At 46.5% G+C, this 22291-nt stretch overlaps 3 protein-coding genes across 3 annotated transcripts in view; 2 read left to right on the top strand and 1 right to left on the bottom strand.

Annotated features, from left to right (window-relative positions):
• The window catches only part of LOC126564101 (uncharacterized), a 44644-nt gene extending 22987 nt beyond the window's left edge, over positions 1-21657 (bottom strand). The window contains exons 1-2 of the mRNA XM_050221034.1: positions 20064-21657; positions 12915-13434 (exon numbers count right to left, since the gene is read on the bottom strand). Of these exons, the coding sequence (XP_050076991.1) occupies positions 12915-13434; positions 20064-21631 (2088 nt within the window). The 5' untranslated portion in view covers positions 21632-21657. The remainder of the gene's footprint in view (positions 1-12914; positions 13435-20063) is intronic.
• The window catches only part of LOC126563935 (probable phospholipid-transporting ATPase IIA), a 415461-nt gene that overhangs the window by 258261 nt on the left and 134909 nt on the right, over positions 1-22291 (top strand). The window lies entirely within an intron of this gene.
• Positions 1-22291, top strand: part of LOC126563874 (nidogen) — a 251705-nt gene that overhangs the window by 203818 nt on the left and 25596 nt on the right. The gene's annotated exons all lie outside the window — the stretch shown is intronic.

Genomic DNA, 22291 nt, shown 5'->3' with positions numbered 1-22291 from the left:
TCGCGATAATAGCTTACATGTATCGATCCATCAATCAGTAGCTCAGCACTAAAATAGAAACACAAAATACATCCTCTGGAAGACATTATTTGCTTCCAGCTTGTTACAACAAGTGTTCGCACTGCATCGCACAAACACCGACACCATTCGATCGGTGATCGGCGGCTGATCGATATCTCATCTTCAATGTCAGGTGTTTGCATGTCCGGGGCTTATGACCCGCGGCGGACTTCATGTTCCAATGAAGAAATCATCTACGGGCTCCCACACACACTGGCCGCTCATCGTTTGACACATGATTGACAGTTGTGTTCCACCAGTGGTTTTTCTTAATTTCCATCCAGTTTAGCTACCCCACGTCCACAATCTCTCAAGGACGCCGGTCAAATGAAATTCTTGCTCTGGGTGTATGTGTGCAACTTCTACTTCCTTGCTGTGCGTGCCACCGTTACCACGTGAAAACGCTTCTAAGCTGCGTTTCTCGCGAATTGACCACGTTCAGAATTCACGTCTGACCCGGGTCGCGCTTAGAGTCAGCGGTTGAGGAATGTCTTACGTCGTTTTTTTTTTTCGCAGCCCAACCAACGCCAATTTCTGGTCAAACCTGTTTTGTGCCCTACCCTGCTGCTGCAACGCCCTTTACACGCCACCCTTACCCGCACGCAGTATCTCGTTCTACGAAACTCCTTCTCCAGCCCAGGGGCTGGCTGGTGTTTTGATTCGCATCGGCCAAAGGTTGCGTTTGCGTTTTTTTCTTTTCTTTTTTTTTTCACCCATACATCGAATCTTGAAGCCCCACACAGGTTCATCGGTACAGGACTTGCCCGCGGTCGACCATTTTATACCTTTATGATCGCTTAAATGGAACGTGTTTTGTTGTGCGCAAGTTCCGCAAACTCGAATGCATATGAAATTGCACACCCCAACCGCTCAAGCTGTTGCTCGATCATCGATCAACAACACCGCCCGTAGCTGTTTGTAACGTGCACCAGCAAACCTACCTAAGCAGATATTGGATATACCTTTCGGCTCGGATAGTTGGTTAGGTGCGAACAACACACGGAGATGCCTGATGATGTCCCTCTCTCTATCTCTATACAGAGTGGAAGCTCTATCACTCGTGTGCTACAAATGCCGATGCCGTTTTTTGATTGCAGTCAGCCTCATAAGGAAAGATTTACGATAGCTGCCTGACCGGGAGGATCACGTTAGGCTGGAGACTGTGTTTGCTACATAACTTCAAACATGCTTCAAAACAGCAGCCATATAAAACGGTGGCGTGCCAAATTCACATACAAACAAACCTGTGCGTACCGAGAAGGTGTCGGAAAGCGTGTGACGCGATCCTCACAAATAAATTACTCTCAATTAGGCAAGCTCACCGTTCAAATTACATTTCGTCTTTATAAAAGAGCAAAAAAGCGGTTACCATGATACCAACGCATAACTCACTCGCTAATCTATGACATTGCATCAGTAACACTTATCTGACTATCTGGAAGCATCCAAGAATGGATGACGACTTACTTCGGGTGTCGAGGGTCAGCACGGCTCGATTACTTACCGACCACTTCCCGCGACAAATAGCTGTGAGAAAATCCACACAGCACAAGCTTGCTGTGGGCCTAATGTATCCTTACTTTGTGTGTAAATTTTGGCCACGTAACTATGGTGGGAGCTTTTATTGGAGGCCAGAATACGATTCCTGATGCTCTATTCTTGTCGAAACACCTATCAGATGTCCAGGAAGTTAGCATAACATGTTCTTAAGCTATTGAGATTTATATGTGTCCGATTCCGAGGAGTTTATGACTACCAGCATTATCGAGACTTGTTCTTCAAGACGACCACCCGCAATCGCCACACTAAACCTTTGTAATCAATATTAAGACGGATGTCAGTGACACAAGCAGTCGCCTTCGTTCGCTAACATTTCTCTCTCTCTCTCTCTCTCTCTCTCTCTCTCTCTCTCTCTCTCTCTCGCTGTCGGGACACCCAACAGCTCCATGACGAGCTACCCAACACCGTCACCCATTCTAATCCGCCGTTCCTAGGGAGGAATGGCTGCTTAACGAGGCGTTAGCAATTTTCTAGCACGCCCAGTGGCCCAGTTCAAGGTTGCGCCTCGGCTAACAAACCCTTTGTTTCACACAATTAAACCACCTCCACATCTCGCAGATTAATTTATTCTACCCCCTGCCTGAGATGAGAATCGCTTCCAATGAGCTTGCCAGCGGGGTTGTGTCCCTTTCCGGAAATGAGGAACTCATCGCAGAAATATATATCTTGCGGAGAGTTGCATTCAAGGTCGTCTTCGTTCCCCTTTATGGGATTGGCCGTTGTACTGCGGAAATTAAAGTTGGTGGCACCTTATTGATATCTCCACCTCAAACTGGCTTCCCGATGATGATCGAACGAAAAGTGAAAAACTGGTCCCTTTCCAAAATCGTCCTCACACTAGATCAACAGGAAACCGGTGGTATGCGGAAACCACAGCTCTGTACGCTGGGCGGGAAAGAAACCAAACTAGCGTATCTTCACGTCCAGCATATCCAAACCCGGCAACGATGGATCCAGTTGCAGATGAGCAACCGGATGCCAATGGAAGCTACGGTGGCTTCCTTTATTCCTCTTGATGACCGATCTCCGATGTCTAACCAAGTGGGAAACGAGAGTGGAACGTAACACACTAAATATGGAGCAATCGTACATAGCCACTAACCTCAATACCTTTGAGCGATTCAGATAGTGATTCCTGCAGCTCGAGAGATCAACGTCCACTTCAACCAAAACCTCAACTCTACAGAGAAATGTTGCAGTGCCAATTCACGTGCTCAACTGCTACTCGAGCAACCCAACCAAACGACACCAGAATGTTGTGGGCAGAAAAAAGCCGGCCCCGATTTCGACACTTCTCCAACAACACGAGTGCAATTAGATATTTTTCTGCTACAAAATTAGACCCGACAAGCGGTGATCTCCGGTGATCTCTACTGTTGGCGATCTTAACCCTACTACCTACCGCTAATGATCTTGACAGGACGAATGAAGAAAGAAACGCAAAACTGGGGATTAGATTTCTGGGGAACTGTTGCGCAAGGTGCCTGCTGTACCAGTACCTAACGACAAGCGCACAATCAACGACGTCTTTCCCCCAACTGCACCGAATCGGGATACCGATCTGATTCGATGTTTGATTTCGTCTTAACACAGCGCAGCAAGTCGTGGAAAGATTTGCATATTCAATCGACACAACCATCCAGCTGGCTTTTTTTCCTGCTGCCGCAGCTGCTGGAGGTGATCTCTTGTTCTTTGTTGGCTTGATTGGTTACTTGCTTGCCTGCCTGCCTGACATGACCTGACGTGCACAGAAGGGAAAGGTTAGCAAAATATGGGGTAGTTTCTACATCAGTTTCTCCACCAGCTGCCGGAGAAGAAAACTCGATGCCAGATTTCCTCATCTGATACCCACAAATGTGTCTCCATCGGTGGTGGTTTGCGCGCATTCGGCCATTTCCATTTTCATCGAAAATGTATAAATAATCCCCCTCTTGCCCGACGAGATCTGGCGCAGGGCGCGTTCGTTTAAAGTCATTGCATCACTCTCGTCTATCACTTTACTTCCAATTTCTGGTCGTCAGACTATTTTCTTTCCTCGCTCTACTGCATCGGCTTTCATCTGCATCGCTAAAGAGCCTTAATGCGTCACGCTCAATATATCACCAGAGATTCAAAATAATCAAATAGGCGCACAGCGTCTACCAACACACTCATCATACACCTGACGCCTAAATTTATCTAAATCTTCCTCTAATAAGCACCCCAAAAACTACTGCATTCGCACATTAATCGCATCGTGCGATAATTTTGGTTTCGTTATTTAATCGAAACGCACCTGAGTTTGTTTGTTAGTTTATGACTTCATCGGCACATAGATGATACCTTTCCGTCGGAGCTTATGGGTGGTAGAAGCAGAAATATAGTTCACCCGTCGTCCACTGGCTAGGTGTTAAAAATAATGTTCGGTAACATGGTGATTAATGTCAAATTCCCTGACGCAAAAAGCGCCCGACGATGTTTTTGTCTAATTTGATTTCCCTGTGACGCCATTAGCTGCCTAAGCGACATGACATATGACACGATTTAGCGACACGGCCTAGTGACCTGTGGTCGGCGGTGGCGTTCTTTCACTGTTTCAGTTGCAGGACGGATGTGGCTCATTTAACATAAACAACCCGTGAGAACAACTCAGCCCAGGAAGGTTGTGGCATTTTAATCCCTTTGTACACTTGTACGGCTGCTTTCGGCGTTATAAGCGCGATTTGTATGAAACCATATTTTAGACACCTGTCCGTCCAGTAGCCTGTCCAGGGTGACGACCGTCGTGTGCACTTTCACTGGTTGGCAAAACCGTGGGTGTTCTCTCTCGCTGTACCGGAACTGGATCAAGTTCATTCAATTAGTAATGAACTCCCCGGTGGACATCGAACCCGGACTACCTGGTACGACACAAAGCACGCGCCATCTTGCTTACCGATTCCGATCACGTTCTGATCGTTTCGCCACCATTTTCACCACCCAAAAGGCCAAACCGACATCACAAAATTAATGTTTTGCTTTCCTTACTGTTGGGGATCGTGTACGTGATCGACGGTGCTAATGGAATAACTTTCACGAGTAGGAGGTGGACATGGGTACAGGATGAAGATCTCTTTGTCTTTTGCCTACTACTGGTCCCCATAAAGAGATGTCCTGTCTCGATATCTTCCCCAAAGCTAAATCTAATAAAATCAAAGTACTCACGATCTTCGCGAATTCCCTCTGGAAGACCACCAATAAGCAAGACAAATATTTAAACCTTGTTCAGCCATTTCCTAACTCTAACCCCTTTTTGTTTAACACACCGATTCTCTATATTGCGTTGTTTTTTTAAGCTTAGTTAACTACTCCAGCTCGTTAGCATTTTTCCTTTGCTTGTTTGCTTACTGCTGCTGCTTCGCGCTTCGTTCGATCACTTTTCCGTAACCGTGGCCGTTTTGTTTTTCGCCGGATTGCGGAAACTAGATGCACAAAATGGTTTTGGAAAATTGATGTGGGAGCTCTGCCGTGTACGTGTGTATGCGTACGAAGCAAGGTAGTAAACCATTTCACACACTAAAAGTCAAAGGTTCAAGTACCCTTGGTTGGCGAGTTGAGGAAGTGTACGTGATTTTTCGGTTATTCACTACTGGTGTGCTTTCAACGGAGAACATGAGGAGCGCTTTAGTTGCGTTAGCTCTTTGGCGAGCTTCTTCCAACGGATGCACTTCATCGTGGCCTCCTATTTTCAACCACCTGGTCCCAGTTTTGTTGGCGTTCCTCTCACACACAAATGCACACGCGTCAGCGAAACTGAAAGCAGAGGAAACAGTCGAGTTCCTACTGATCTCGTTCAGGTCCGCCACCTTCGCTTGCCTGATAGTGCGCGGCCGGCAACACTTGAAGAAGTAGCTATATAGCTACGGAACATGCTATCAGCTTCCAATTCCTCTCCGTCAATATGTTTTACCCGTCAGCTCCTTTCGACTCTTCCCCTTACCCCAACCAGTGCAGGGCAATTCATCAAAACCCACCTTCTACTCTACTCCACTTTGAGCGACTGCACTAGACGTGCTCCAACAAACGGCTACACAAGCCGTGGAACTATACGCCATGATGGATAAGCAGTGCATCAGAGTAGGGTTGGGATGAAACTTTTCCCCCCATTTTTTTTTTCTCGAGCTGTCTAGCACCACGCAAATAAGTAATTAAATAGGACGGGGCGGCGAACGTTCAATCAAGACATTCCTAATTAGACCAGATAGACTACACAACAAGAGCCACGATCGAACGTCAAGACCGGATGTGTAGCAGTAGCAGAGGAAAAACTAAATTAAAACGCTCCACGAATTGTGCGATTTTAAAGCAGATTTGTATTTTGTGCATTCCTCGCGAGCTATTCGCCATTAAATTAAACCACTTTCTTACGGATGAAATGGGAAGATGCACCACTCGCAACGCATGTACCAAGGCAAAGGTTTCGAAGGTGAAAACATGGCTGTCGAACCGAACCGTGACCAGCATCACGATGATGACCGGTGCGTTTTTAGCAATTCCATTTAGCAAAGCTGCTCCGTAGCTAAACATGCCGATGTTTATCACCGTTGCATTAGTTATTCTTTACTAGGTTAAGTATCGACCACCAGCACCACACGCACAGCAAATGGGCACCATTAAAACAACAACTGTTTTCACTACTGCGGGTACCAAACAAACGCGTCCTAAACGTACCGAAAGAGCTCCACTTTGTATGAATGTTTTCTTCCATATCTCTTAAGAGCCGTACACCATAAATAAAGATTGTGATGATAATATACCCCAAAATTTTACGTTGTGAATGAACTTCAGACCTCTGCAACCAAAACAACAATAAAGAAAAGAGTTCAATTGAGAGAAAATTGGATTAAATAATCAAAACTAGAAAAAGCGTTGGACTTTTGAGGGGTAAAATTAAATAAACTCCTCATATAGTGCAGTGTTTGTAATGAAAGCTCCATCAATGCCAGTCGGATTACATCAAACACTACGAGATCTCTTTTGCATCACCGACAAGCTGCCCAAGAGAATTGAAGAACCTCGTTTTACAGGACTAGATTCAACCTTGATTCAACTTTCGTACTCAATTTTTATCTCAGAACTTCGTCTAGACTTCTTCAGTCTCAATAACATACGGGACGCTTTATCGCCCTAAGTACTTCCGCGTGCATCATCGGATCGTTCACCGTCCTATATCATCATGACGCGCATCTCATACCTCATTAAGGCCCCATTTAATTGCAATTCCTTCCAGGACAGCATTCCGTTAGACACACACAGGTCCAGCAGTTTCTCCGATGTGGTGTTCAACATTCAACGGCCTGATTGATGGTTTGATGAGGTACTGCCAACACACGTTAACGGTACACAACTCCTCGTACGTACATTACTCAACTGATCGTGCTAAATGGCTAAGCGATCTCTATTTGCCTATGGATCTTTTTTTTTTCTAGTGTCTGCAATCACCTATGTGTGCTTCACTAATCATACTTCGGTAACGTGTTAGGGACGTTCACAAAAAAAGTCTCCCTTCAAGAATTTTTGTAACTCGTCCAACAAACCCGTTACTTTGCCGAAGCGTGTAATAACGAACAGTACAAAAAACCCCCCAAGAACTTCTGAAGAACATCGTGACTCGGTGCTAATTTGAATGCTGGGAAGGTGTAAAAGTAACAACCCCCTCCATCTCCATCGTTATTCACCCGTTCTTATTAGCACGCAGGTCTGCCCGCCTTCGTCACGATCAACGGGCTCGCTGTTTATGTTCAATTTACAATCAACACCGCTCGTGTAAAATTCTAACCACAGTTGTAAAGCCATGATCACAATAACAAACGTGGATCTATATCTCCAGAGTACAGAAAAACAACCTCCAATGTTCAAGATCTATTTTCTTCCGTTGCACCTTCCGTGGAGAGATTCGTAACATTTTTTCTCCAATGAGCCGTAGAATGAACACCTCCACCATGATCAAGTTTTGAGAGGAAGAAGAGCGTTTTCAATTTTTCACCCTCGTTTCATACGTAACATCTTGGCCAGCCGTGAAAAGCTTCAGAAGGAGCGCCGTGAAAGCTTCAAGCCATATTTACACGCATACACATACGTACACCACTCGAGCTCAAGGCCATTCGAGGAGGAAAATCGAATCCGATTATGGCACACTGTAATGGAAATTGGAGTTCGTGCTGATGTCCGATTTTGTAGTCCGATTTCGTGACCAATTTGTTTTGGTTCCTGCCGGTGTAGAAGAGCACCTGCAGATCTTCCCCTCCCCCCCCTCCCCCCCCCCCCAATTTACCACATCTAATTCCTTCCTGTTTGTATGTGTGTGTGTGTATTTTTCTCTCTTCCTGAGACCCCCAAGGGTTCCTCTCACGAAGAACCAAACCCCTAACCCACCGTACAAACTGGAATAGATGAGTCACGAGCAGTTCTAGATTGAAAAGTATCGCAGATAGGCTCGCCTGATCGCTTCTAAGTACGATGATGATCAACGATAAACTTGGGCACGTACCAGCACGCCCCACACGTGACTCATCCGTCGAAGCCTCGCATCAGACGGCATGGAAGATTTCTCGTAGGCTTCAGCGGTTTTAGGAATGTGCACAACCCTTTCATCTCCACAACAGGTTTGGTTGGTGATCTCGTAAAAAATTGTGAGCAGGGTTCCATTCTGCTTCAGGTTGTGCTTATCCACGGCAACGCATCAGAACAAGAAGACGCACTTCCTCGAGCGCTTCGGAGGTGACTCTTTTTTCTGCAATCTTTGCGTCTCTCACACACTTGTTACAAGTGCGAATTGGAAGACACAATATACACACAGCAAGAAGTCAGCGCATTGCATGACTCATACACAAAGTGAGTCACTTTTGGGCACCACGACTGCAAGATGCTGTGGCATTCATCTGACGAGAGATCTGGTGATGGAGACACGGCGACGGTAGTCAAGAGTTTCCGCTTCGATAGCCTTCGAAAGTAACGCACAAGGCAGGTTTGGCACGTTAATGATGGTGATTTGCTCGAAGCAGCTTCTCGCTCAGAAAACAAACTTTACATAGCAAACAAAAACACACTGACTTACTGTGTGCTTGTGTACATATTTACCACGAGCCTCTTCAATTAGCTTGAGTGTACACACACGCACAATCGTCATCTAACGAAGATGTCTTCCCAAACGACCTCCAAATCTGGAAGGGTTCTCTTCTGAAAAACTTCTTTATCTTCGTCTATTTCTCCAGAATTTCCCAACAATCTATTCTTCGCTCGATCGTCAGCAGCGGCGATCATATTTTATTAAGTCATTAAACTTATACTAGTTACGCGATAAAAAAAACGCGATTGTTTGTAAATAATACACAACAAGCACGCACGCCTTTCAACCTCGTCAACGTTCACGTTCTACTCACGCTTTCATTCTATGCAATGGAAACATAAGCATGTTTCCTTTTCGTTTTGGTCGCTTCCACACGAATCATAAATCAATGAAAAACAACTTTCTCACACCATTTCCCGCGATTGTTCTAAGTTGGAGCGGGCCACAAATTGAAAACTGAAGCGCCTATCTCGGCTGGAGTAAAAAAGGGCATTGACATCGTAACATGGTGTGGACGACTGAAGTTAGAAAAAACACAACGTCAGGTCTACTCTTCAGAGGGTAGAACATTATTCCGCCCCTCTTGCTTTTTTGTTGCCTCGTTCCAGTGGCTGACTTCCTGTCGATCACTTTTTTGTTTAATGATAATTTTATGAAAATGTAATTCAACGAACAGACGGAAAAGCCCCAACCGAATAGGGGGGCTCTAGTATTAAATTTCTTTGCAGCGTTGAAGTGGTGCATTCCCGGAGACTATCTTCACTCCCTGTAGTGTTTTTTTTTTTCTTTTTTGGCTTAGCCACGCTGACGGTTACTGAAAGGGACCACTGCTACTAGGGGAATTTTCGTGGCGGAAAACGCCCTCACTCACACACGCTCATACACAATGAGAACAGTACACACGGTGTGTTCTGAAGTTAAAAAAAAAAGAAGCTCTTTCTTTGCATTAAGCCCGTTTACGCTCGAGTGCACCTGCTAATAGTCCGAGATGCAACAGACCCCCCCATCTCTGATTTAGTCTCGTTCCGGAGACTCTACAGCTCCATTCTACATTGCTCATCAGTGTGGAACCATTTTCTCGTTCTTTTCACTTCGAACCCCATTCCAAGAAGTCTGCGATCATAAGCCATAACGCGCTTCCTCACCATGTTGCGTGATCAGTTCTCACGTGATTCAGTTTCCAGCTTTAAAATGTTTCAACTTTTTCTGCAACAAAACGCTGCACATTTTGCTCGAGATTTCAACAACACACCGCCCCAGACGAATCGTTCGTGTGCGCGTGAAAATCATTGCCCGAAGCAAAATTGCCAATAATAATCGATAATAAATGTGCCCCACAGAGACGGCGACTGTGAAGCTAGGTTTTTGTTTCTGTTTTCCTTTTTTACAGTTCAACAGAAAGAAAATTGACACAGCGCATAGACAGTGGAATGGGAAGTTAGCAAACACAACAGCGGTCGAGGTGTAAGGCACAAGAAAAATAAAGCATTTGAAGAGTGAAGAGTACATAAATGATGATAAATATTTAATTAATTCGAAAATGAAAGGTAATTTAATACAACAAAATTGTATTAAAATACATTTTAGCTCATTAACACTCATTTAGATTTATATCTCGTTGGAACTGTAGTGCTGCGACTCTAGAGGATATTCAATATTTAACGTAAGGTAGCGTAGTTGATGAAATAGTACAATTGATAACACAACGGGTAACAATATGCTCGTGTCTGAGTTCAAACCTCAACAGAACCCACAGCTTCATTTAAACCGAAAAAGAATTCGCGCCATTATATGAAACGCGCGCTGTTTTCCACCACAAACTTTTATAAATAAACACCTTTTTCTGTTGTTTACATCGAACCCAACAAGATCAAGATTTCTTACAACCGCAATATGCCAATGTTAAGGAATGTTGTGCACATTAGAAGAAGATCAAAATGCATCGTCGTGTTACGTTCCCAGCGGTGTATAAAATGCGACCGGAAGCTGGCTCTGCCCCCTTGTTAAACCGACGACGACGTGTGATGGTCAAGTTTATTTATTTTCCCCATGCACAATTCCCATGCAGCTTCTCATTCACAAAAACGGAAAAAAGCGCTTTGCTCAGCGTCTTCGCTTGCTGGAAATAAACAAACCAGCTGCTTCCGAAGATGGTTTTTTTCCTCATCACTCTCACCGTGGTCGCGGCGTGAGGTTTAGTTTAAATAAAATTAGGTCAAAAATGTCGAACACGTTCGTAACCCATCTCTGTACCGACAGACGAACCGATGTACAGCAACTGGACGGGAAAGGAGGAGAAAAAAAAGTTCGATCGAATCGCTACCGATCGGCAAATTAAAACTCATTTCCGGTACCTTTCAAATGTATCAAGATCTTCCAACCGCTTGGGGCACAACTTCAACTTCAGGGTAGTTATAATTTTATTCGCATTTTTAGACGCATCTTGTGGGATGAAAATTACGCAAAAATTCTCTTGTATGGCTAGTAAAAACATCGCGAAGTACAAGAAGCAATTCTGCCTGACTTCAATTTTGAGGGCTTTTTGCCATGAAGCGTCATAAAAATTGGAAAACATTGTCCATCTACCGGATGCATCCATAATGTTTGTCGGGTTGTGTGTATGCTACAATGCCTGACCGTTGTTCAATCACTGTTTTATGTGGATGTTTATGTCTGCAAGCAATATATCCGGATATCGTAAAGCAACGGAGGTTTGGCGGTTTGGCGTTCTACGACCAGCAATCATCTTGCCGGGTGCTAGTGTAAATGTGTTTCGCTTGACGAGACACCAAGGCAAATCGTTAGATAGAAAGAAAAGAAATGAGGAAAGCAAATGATCGCTGTATCCACTTTTCCCTTTTTGCTGTATCGCCGAAAGAAGTTGTCGCGAAATAAATGCTTGCATTAACCATTCGCAGCCATTAGCGCGAAAAGCGCATTGAAGACCCCAGTATCGCCATACTAACACAATTAAAGCATCGATCGGGCCTAACATTCTCTTCTTCGACAAATCAATTTGTACCAGACAGCGAGCGAAACTTCATCACAGTCGTACGAACGTTTGAGACGGTCTGCCCCATCGCGTATAAATCAACAACAAAAATTAACGTTAAATCAATTCGCTTCCGAAAGCTTCCGTGGCGGATCGGTATAGGACACCCACCAGCAACGACCACGAGGAGGATCGCAACCTTTCTTGCTGTTTATGGCGTGTGTCAACCGCTACAAAATAAAGAAAGTATTCCACAAATCGATCAAAACGCTAAAGCAGCGTCGACAAAAAAAAAGAAACTAGTTTCAGCACTTTCCGCTGCCAGTCAGTGTGCCATCATCAGTTTGGCACATTTTTCCCAAAGCCCCGTCGGAACCTTGCGATGAGAAGATGAACACCACTGCCAAGGGAAAACAACTTTCCCATTCGAAAGCATTGCGAAGTTCATACCAGATTTTGGACACAGTTGAAGCACCGCCGTTGACATCTTTTCGATTGATTGTATCCTAAATTAACCTACAAATACAGGCTTTTTCTTAACACTTATGTACCTCTCAACTATGTTATACATAGATCAGTGCAAAACGATTATCCGTCAAGGACATACCATCAAACAAGTTCCTCATCATAGCTCCAACAACTCCACAATAGTCCAAAAAGACCTTGAGCTTTTTTTCTGCTGAACAATCAGGTTCGTAAATTACTCCATCATGACGCAGGCAGTTTTCAATGGACAATGTTAAACGCAGAACTGACCCCGTTAAAAATTGGACCGTGTTGGAGGTATTGGACGTGGTCCACATAATGAACCCTATCCCTGTTCCAAAGCTTGAGCTAAAAGCACGCCTTAAGCGTGTCGGACGCAGGACTCCTTAGCTTTTTTTTTTTTGTTTAAATTAGAGATGTCCAAACATTGGTCCTGTGGTTGAGAGTCAACAGCGGCGCTAGGCTTCACACGACAGAACCGTGGTTCAAATCATCATCCGGACCGTTCCTCCGCAGCGAGAACTTGACTATTCAACTATGTAGTATCAATAAATCTCGTAAGCCTTTAAATGGCTGGCACGACCTAACAGGTCTTTAAGTCAAAAGATGTCCAGCCAATAACGAATTCATCTACTAGAACAGTATTTTCAATCTATTTCGCTTTAAAATCTTCTCACATAAAATAATAATTCTCACAATTATTTGAGGGCAAATGAATAAAAAACTTACCATTTCTCGTCGCAAAATAGCCAGCTGAGTGTCCAGCGTCGAAGTTGACGCCGGTCCCGATCCCGGAGGCTGCGGTGATGCCTTCCTTCCTCCACTGCTTCCACCCGAAAGGGTACTGCTAACGGGCGAATGTCCTCGCTGTTGACTTTCGAGCGATGCCAAGCTATCCCCATGCATCAAACCCGGTCCGATCGGAATGAAAGGATTCGTATGATGGTGGTTCAAAACACCGGCGGCAGGTGACTGGGAGGACGGTGGCAGACTGGACGGGTGCGGTGGCGTCCCGTGGAAGGACTGCGGTTGCATTTGATGATGATGATGATGATGATGATGTGCGGACTGTATCGTCGTCGACTGTTGCTGCGCATGATGCGTTGGAGGATAGTGTGGATTGTGCTGTTGGGATGGATGTTGATGATGGTGCTGATGCTGATGGTGCGACTGGAACTGGATGCCGGCGAGATCGAAGCCACTGAGGCTTTTAGGCAGCGGGGGTAGTCCGGGGAGTGACATAATGATGCTGTAATGAGAAGGAAGAATTGCCATTTATTAGAATTTGAAGTTCAACATTTTCCCGGAGATAAAACATTCATTTGTATAATTAATGTATCTGTAGCTGAGAGAAAATTGCCAGCATTCATCTACTTTATCTGATTCACCGTGTTTCTTGTTGCTTCGATTCCAATTTCTGTCAGATTCCCAGACATTATTCACAACACCAATACCAACAGTTCTTCTCTAGGTCAAGTTCTTCCCTCCCCAACATTAATGAAATGTGCCAAAATTACTAGTTTCCATTTGTAATAGACCTTAAATTAAATGTGTCAAAATACAACCTCCGAATATCTGACTCTCAACCACCATGCGATCCAGTTTGGCGTGCCACTTCCACCAAACTAACCTCAAAATTCGTCACAAACCCAAGTTCTCAGGCACGGAGGAATCTGCACACACAATGCCCCCTGGACCGGGTCACTTACATTCCATTCAGCCTTAAGATTTTCCTCCATTGAACTTCGAAGCTTGCTGTCACTGCACGAACCTTCAATTCCAAATGCTTCGACGATTTTCACGCAATGCGAACAAACAAAGAGACCATCATCCCGCCACCAATTACCCGGTGCGACCTAGAAAAGATCCACCTATTTGCCCACCCTCGGCTCGGTACTTTCTTCTCGTGTGCCTTTTGCCGACGACCACAGCAGATGACACCGTGAGGATCGTAAAAAAGGCCCACGCTTCAACCGAACGCGTAATAGACCACACGAAACGACCGACCCCGCCACACAGAAGAATAGGGAAGTCTGAAACGGACCGGCTCGACCCACAAAAGCAATCGCAAATGCCACCAGGAAAGCCCACCGTTTCCGGGGCTGTGATGCTTGGTGGCTCGTCGTAGGTCGTAAGAAAAAGCATGATTGGGAAAAGATGAGCTTGCAAGCGCGGTTTGCCCTCGCAATTCATTTTCATGGATTCTCTCCGTTCCAAACTTCTGAAGCTGAAGCTATAAAACCTTTCTCCTGCCTTTCGATTCCAACCTACTTTAGTGGAGGTTGCCGTTCTGCCATATTATTACATCATTTCCATGCCAAGGAGGTAACGAAGATACGATTGTTTTCCTGCTGCCCTCGAAACTTCGACATCTTAACGATCGCTGCTAAGATCCATAACCAGGTGTTGAAACATTTGCCGACAGACAGTGCGCGTACCGGACCGTGCCACCGCTATGGACAGCTCGATCTCTTGCCTGATCTTGCTAATCTCGCCAACGATTTACAGCATCCCGTGCCGCAGCGCAACCCGTAGCAGCTACTGTCCCCGTGCAGCGTGAAGCAAAAACCCCAAAAACCAGGACCATTTACGTCCTGATCTCGATCTCCAAATCTAGATTTCAATACGCTCCACGAAAAAAAAATGCGAAATCAATTAGCTTCAGCCCGACGCAGGGAGGGAGAGTGTGAACAACGATCGATCGCCAAAAATAAGCGCAACTAACATGGCGATCGAAGTCGCTAAAAGCGTGCCTACCGATTAGGTTCGGTGTGACGGTGACCGGTAAACTGTCGTACTTGCCTGCGGGCAAAGTTTTGGGGGCGAATTGGACGACTTTACCCGATTAGGCACAGCCTTCCTTCGGTACTTCGGTAGTGGGGATCTGTTACCAAGACCTGTATCGAAAGGGTTTGTCGAGATGGCGACGATTACGCTGTTGACACTGGACAAATTGTCTTATGCAAAACTAGGTAACCCCCATTGGTCACTGATCAGCACACTGCATGGCGTGGCGGCATCCGTGCGCTAATGGGACCAATATTAGCACATTATGATACAACACGAGTGCACTGTGCCTATACGTGCGTCCAATCAACTAGCTCCCGAGTACGATATATTCCCCAGGATGCGTGCAAGCCATGTCCATGCTCCAATGGATGCAAGAAGAAACCCGACCCAACACACCGATCGATTGATCGTGCCTGCGTTAAGCGGTCCAATTTCTCATCCTGTTGGTACTCTCGAATCGTGCACCACGCAACTATCGCGCCAGCATATCTATTGCTTCACGATCACTGGCTTATCTAGACTTTTCGGGACGAAAGTTCCCTTGGCGGCGCTCGTTGCCTGCGCTAATCGAAACGCACCAATTTCCGGGTCATTATCGCTAATCGCTCAGTCAAAGCGGTGGTCGGACCAGCCATGGTACCGGCACTCAGTCAAAGAGGGAGTTAAAAAGCTATACCACTGCAGCAGCTCCCATCCGTCGGCGTCGACTACAAGCAACACACGCAACACGCAAGTCAACGAAAAGCTACTCAAAGAGGCAGTTTAGGGTAAATTTATTATTTTCACCAACTACTAACCATCCGACCGATATAACGAAACATTATTACTGAAGCAGTAAACCGCTGCTTCGCCCCCGTATAGGCGCTGTAATAGGGTCGGTAGGCTTTAATAAACTGCGGGTGAAAAAAGAACGCACCCAGGCACACACATCACCAGCACACGCAAAGTGCAGGATCGCTTGAAGTCTGCTAAATTAGACTTCATTTTTAAGAAGCAGTAGTTGCGTTATGCAAACGATTAGCGAACAGACCCCTGGGTAACCATAAGCACACACAGAAGTAGCGTCGAGCGTATTCGAGATGCGCTGACTCTGCCGACGAGAAGACTGGGAGACTGTTATGCAAACGAAAGCCGATAATCGTTGCTCAGGAACTTCATTTTAGAAGCGTTTGGAGAGCGATGATCTAATTAAAGGCAAACTGTAGGTGATGAGAATATTTATGCTAAAACAAACCGATTAGAGCCTTTTTTGGATGTCTCGTTTGAGAATTATCTTTCCTAACAATTCTAACATCCCACTTATCGGTTAACCTAATACCAATACTGTGTGGCTCATCCCACGAGAACTCTCCCCAATTTCCCATGTCTTTCGGATTTGCAATTATCTTATCTTACCTTTTCTAAAAGCGTGACACAGGCAAAAAAAAAAAAGATTAACGGATTCGGTTCAGAAAGATGATCAAATTTCCATACCGCTTCCGGTTGCTGCTGCTTCAAAGATACCTCTACCGTTCGCAAGTCACAGTAACGGTTCATCCCAAAAACCGGTGCACACACCGGTGGTCCTAATGTCTGATCTCTAATCTCCAGCGCCAGGGTGTGAGAAGTGATCTTGATCAACTTTTTCGAATCGAGGTGGGACCCGTCCGTTTTAAGATCTCTTATCTGGTTGTATCTGCAAGACATTGAGCTGTTTACGCCGTTATTCTTGGCCCGCTTTTAACCATTACTAATGAGCAAAAGTAAATAAATTGAAAAGAAAAAAAACCGGACCGAAAAGGATACAAAGTTTAAGAACTCCTGTTACGAGCCGGATGTCCGGACGAATATATTTGAACAAGTTCGATTTGGACCATAACTAGCCAACACACAAAACAAACCAGTGTCCGAATACTTTTTCTCTCTCTCTCTGTCTCCATCTCGGACTCTCTCGAATCTAGGTCAACGATGTTCAGTGTCTCAGCATGCGTGAACGTGTTTCATTTCCTGTGCCTTTTTTGCGTAAATTAACACCACCAGAAAATTGAACATCTCCAGAACACCGTCCATCCCGAGCGACGTTTTAGAAGCTCAAGGGTACAAGCGTACCGGATGTGACGTCCGGGGTGGGCACCATTTCGACATCTCGTGCTTTTAGCGTCGTCCATCTTCTCGCCCATGAAATTGGATCAATGCGATAAACGTGCGCGTTTTGCGGAATGTTCAAATGCCTAACGACGATGCCATCGGGTTTGGGGAAGAAATCTATTACGCCATCGTTTACGCTACCGGTAGAGAGAAAACATCTCGCCAGATGGCTGCTGATGATGATGATTATCCATAAATCACCGAACGTTACAGTAGAACCGGCCCTAAACAACACCTGGGATAAATTTGGAGATTGTGAGGAAGACGAAACATTGAAGAATACCCTCATTGGGGTTTTTGGCCTATTGATGGCTCATTTTTTATACCTTAAGACACACCATCCAACTCGTTCCCGCAATGCCAGACTGTGATATCTCTTGAATTTTTACTTCCAACGAAGAAGAATGGGATCCCTTGCTTTTGGGCAGCTTGGGAAGAATTTGCAAGATTGGGCGATGGGTCCGATACGATCAATACCGCACGAAAATTTGATTAACATTCCTGCCGCGGCAAACACAAACCTCATCGGCACATTCCGAATTCCACGCTCTAGGGTGGGGATGGGGGCGAGTGCGCAGAAAAACAAGCGCTCGTTAGCGCGACCAGCAGATCTCGCGGCGCACACAACAAGAACCGGGACCTATTTGAACAAGTGTGCGCACACAAATGGCACCTCACAGTTACATTTGCATTTAGTGCATGGTAGGTGAGTGTGCATGTGCATTATGCAACCACGGTGCACATAACCGTCGCACCGGTGCACGCTGGGTGAGAACTGGGTTGAATGACAGGGACAGATCGTACATCCGGGGTAATGCTGGTGGTGGTGGTAACCCTATAATGAACACGGTCTCCACCAGCACTGAGCCGTGATCACTGGTGACCATCTTACGGCTTGTGCAGACTTTCTTTTCCAAATCGACCGAACGGCAAAACGAGGACTTGAAAGATGTTTTCCTACAGAGGCCGGGTTCTTTCTAACGGAACGGTGCACAATGCACAAGATGCACATCACAGCTACGGCATCATTACCGTGTGCCATTTCCGGTGCAGTGTACTTCACCACTGGTGTAACGGTCAGATGCGCCACGGTACGGTACGGTACGAAGGTAGCGAGATCTCACGTTGTGCGCTGTTTGGAGAGTGACGTTGCCCTGTTAGAATCGGTGTTCGGATTTGTCGCTTTGTCACGTTCTATCTCGCAGTGTATCCACTAGAGAGACCCCAAACGAGACGCGTTTGGAGAAGACCTTGCAATCCTCTGGCATGGTTGGCAATCGAACGATCGCGGTTCAATGTCATCATCATCCACAGGTTCTCCTGTGCTCGGTGTACTCCATTGTACCGCACAACACAATCGATCGAGTCGCGCACACACAATTAACCACCACCCGGGGGAAGGGGAAGAAGAGGAGGGCCCATTGTTGTTCGGTACAATCTACAGAGCGTCACCATCCACAACCCCGAAACAATCATGACCAGCCGAAGTGTGTGTGTGTGTGCGCGCGAGTAGGGAAAATTAATGGCGGCGGAAATAACCGTCACTGTGTGGGTCTCTCTCTCTCTCTAGGACTCTCTGTTGTGCATATCCGACACGCATTTCACTCCCCATACATTCTTACCCAACTTCCATTTCGGAGGTCAACCAAAGTAATCTAGGCCCTTTCCGACCAGATCTCCTAGCCTGGCCCGAAATTCGCCCCATCGAAGTTGCGCCCGTTGACAGATGCATATATAAAATAAATACATTCACCAGTTTGTGCTTGTACTGCCCGTCCGTGCATGTTCGTTCTGATCAAATGACCGCGACACACACACACACACACACATACACCGGGGCGCAAAAGACGGGGCAAGGTTGTAATTTATGAGCCCAAAAAAGGTGTTCACTGCCCTTGGCGATCGACATCCAACAAACGCTGCTCCCTGCTGCAACATGGACGACGTGGGCAACGACAACAAAAACACAGGCGTCATGTATGTATGCTTCACGGGGTGTATATGGCTTTTTTTAAAGGGTCATACATCCATCGAAAAGGGAAAATCGATGCTCTACTTACGATCGTGAACTGGTTGTTGGCCATGCAGTTTGCAGTTTTTTTGTTTCATTTGTGCCTCTTAAGTATCAGAACTGATATTCGCGACTGGTGGCGATAACTTTCGATTCTGTGCCATTCATGGTGGAATAAACTGTTGCAAATACTGAGATGTCGTTGAGGCGTGGAACTGGAATTGCGTACCTAAGGTATATTGGATCTTTGCAGAGTGAGTTTGATATCGAAAGACTTGCGATTTATGGAAAACAAGTCACATCGAGCAGCATTGCTGGCGCTTGGCTCTGTTTGGCCAAAGTGCGCCTTGACGGGCGGCTCGGAGGTAGGCATCAACAGCGTTGATCTTCACATAAGAGGACCGGCGTTTACATCCCATCCGGATCGTTCCCCTGTGGTGGTATCAATAAGTCAGTCTAGTAAAGTAAGCCGATTCGACGGCCGGTGTGACCTAGAAGGTCATTAAGCCAATAAGAAGAATATGACGCCCAAAGGAAACTTTAAGAACTTCAAATTATCTGCTACCATAATACAGCTGTGTTAATATTTTTATTGCAAAGTCTTTGAGCCATAAAACTTATCTCAAGTACCTAATCGAGTACCCTTTCCTGTGTACTCTATCGTCCGCCTAGCGGGAACGAAAAAATCACAACTCCCCCTCTATCACTGTCATAAACCCGACGCTCGATAAGCAACAGCAAACAGATACCCGACACGACGCGAAATATCGCTGTCGAAACATCCTTTCCAAATTCCCAGCGTCGTCGTCTATTTTTGTTTGACCACACAAAAACACCCGATAAGCCACTGGGCTCCATCACCTCACCCACCCGGCTAGGTCACGTTCCACCGGCTTCCCTTCCCCTTCGGCTTATCACTATTACACACCCAAACGGGGGCCTTGACTCACCGTTCCTCTGCATCTTCCTTTACGCTGTCCCACGAATCGCCTACCCCAGACGACGCATCGTCCAGCTTCTCCTCGTCCTCCATGCCCGAATCTTCCAGGCTGATTTGACAGCTGGACAGCACCACCTGCTTCCCATTATCGCCCACCTCGATCCAGTCGGCCGTACGTATCTTCGGCAGTCTTGTGGCGGTTCCGTTCGGGGTCGTTTCCGTCTCGCTGCCGGATGAGCGCCGTTCGGAAGGAATCCGCTGCCGGCGGTTAATCTTTGTCAGGTCGACCGCCATTGTTGGTGCGTCATTTTCAAGGCCCTTTGCCTGCGCCACATGCGCCCCTTCCTGGCGATCTGGATGCTCTTGATTATCCTTCTGCTGCTTCTGACGCATGGCAGTTAGCTCCGATATTAGTAGCTCGTGAAAGGCGATCTTCTTCTCGCTTAGCTTCGAATCGAGTGTGGCCGGATCGAGGGTTGTGGTTGATTGAGATTTCGTAACGCTTGCTCCGGTTCCAACGCCCGTCCCCGCCGTCCGATTATCACTCGACGGTTGCACATGCTCACCACCTTCCGGTTCGGGACGATGATACAGTGGTGGAGTTGCTCCTGCACCGGCCGCCTTGATTGGCACTCGGATCGAGTTCGATCGTATCACACTGTTTGCGGTCGTAGCAATGTTCGGCTTACTGCCACTCCTTACCACAGTACTGCTCTGATTCGAGCCGATAATAATTTCCGTAAAGTGACTACTCTTAGCACTGCTTTCGAGATTCTTCGCATTGTTCTCCCGCTCCAGTGTGCTTCCGGCGGATGCACACGATCCGGAACTATCGCCACGCTCCGTACCGCTGTCACACTCGCTCAGTGACTTCCCACGCCCATTCTCGGTGGTACTTTCCAAGGATAGGGCACCGCTCAGCAAGCTAATGCTGCTCCCGTGCGTACCACCGTTGATGATGATCACCTCGGACGATTCGGGCGATCCTTCGCTCGAGTGTGAGTCACCGTTACGCACACGCCTTCGAGCTACTGGGGCCACCGCACCTAGAGAGTCTTTCGGCAATTTGGACGACTTTTGATCTGCCGACTGTTTCTGGAGAGTAGCTACCGGCGACGTGGACACCGAGCTGGATCCCGAAGTACTCGGACTAGTGTTGATCTCCACTATGCTACAGGTGGAACGATACATCACACCACCACCGGTAGATGGGTTCAGCAGTTTTCTCTCCATCGCTATCGGGCTCTGACCGGGACTGTCGTGATAAATGGCGTTACGTTTCGTGCTTGGATTCGGAGATCCTTGCAGCTGCTCTGGGACGGACCCGCCGAAGGTGGACAGGTTGGAACGATTTCTTGTCTGCGGTTGATCGAAATCTGGCGACTTGTACACTACGGTACGTCCCGGATGGGGTGGCTTAAGGGTTGCCATACCGACCATCCCATTCCCATTGCATCCCCGTGTCCCTCCATTAGGGGAGGGTGAGTTCTCACGCTGTTTTGCAAGGGCCGTTGCGACGGCAGCCGCACTAGGTCGCGGTGGTACCGGTGGACCCGGTTTCTTGCTTATCCCCAACATGCCTGCCCCTTCTCGTTTGCTTTGGACACACACTCAGGCTTCTTAGCTTGTTTTTTTTTTTTTGCTATTGGAAATTCTTAAAACGCACACACACACACTCCACGATATGCAAAACGATCATAAAATCACACGATCACATGATTCACTCCGTTAGGCACAGCTGAACGGCTACGTGGCTTATGATGATGCAGTTATCTACTACTACTATTCACTAAATTCACTCTACACAGGGAGAACAAAATAATGGCTCGTTAACATTCATCACACCTCAATAAACATTCGCATTATCTCCCCATTCCAATCCTCCCCTGCCCTTTCTGGCGATTTATCATCAAGAACACGACGCACATCAAACCCTCCCCTAGTGCACCTACACGACCTGCTAATCAAACGGCACTTCACTGTCAATCCCGAGCCTAACGTTGACGCGTTTTGCGTATATTCCGCTGACTAAGCTCGTCAAGCATTCCACCAATTCCAGGCGGGGCACGTTTAAGCGGGTTAGAACTGCGGCCAGATATCAATATCGCCTCGGCTGAAACTCAACGTGACATCTCCAACACACGCACACACACGCGGGCCGGTTTGATTAGAACCTTCACAAAGAGAGACATCAGGCCCCCCTGCACAGGCGGTGATCTTGCCTTCAACATCCCAACA

The sequence above is a fragment of the Anopheles maculipalpis genome, chromosome 3RL, assembly GCF_943734695.1.
Source record: "Anopheles maculipalpis chromosome 3RL, idAnoMacuDA_375_x, whole genome shotgun sequence".
Taxonomy (NCBI): Eukaryota; Metazoa; Arthropoda; class Insecta; order Diptera; family Culicidae; genus Anopheles; species Anopheles maculipalpis.
The sequence above is the reverse complement of the archived record's forward strand: the minus strand, read 5'-3'. Positions and strand labels throughout refer to the sequence as shown.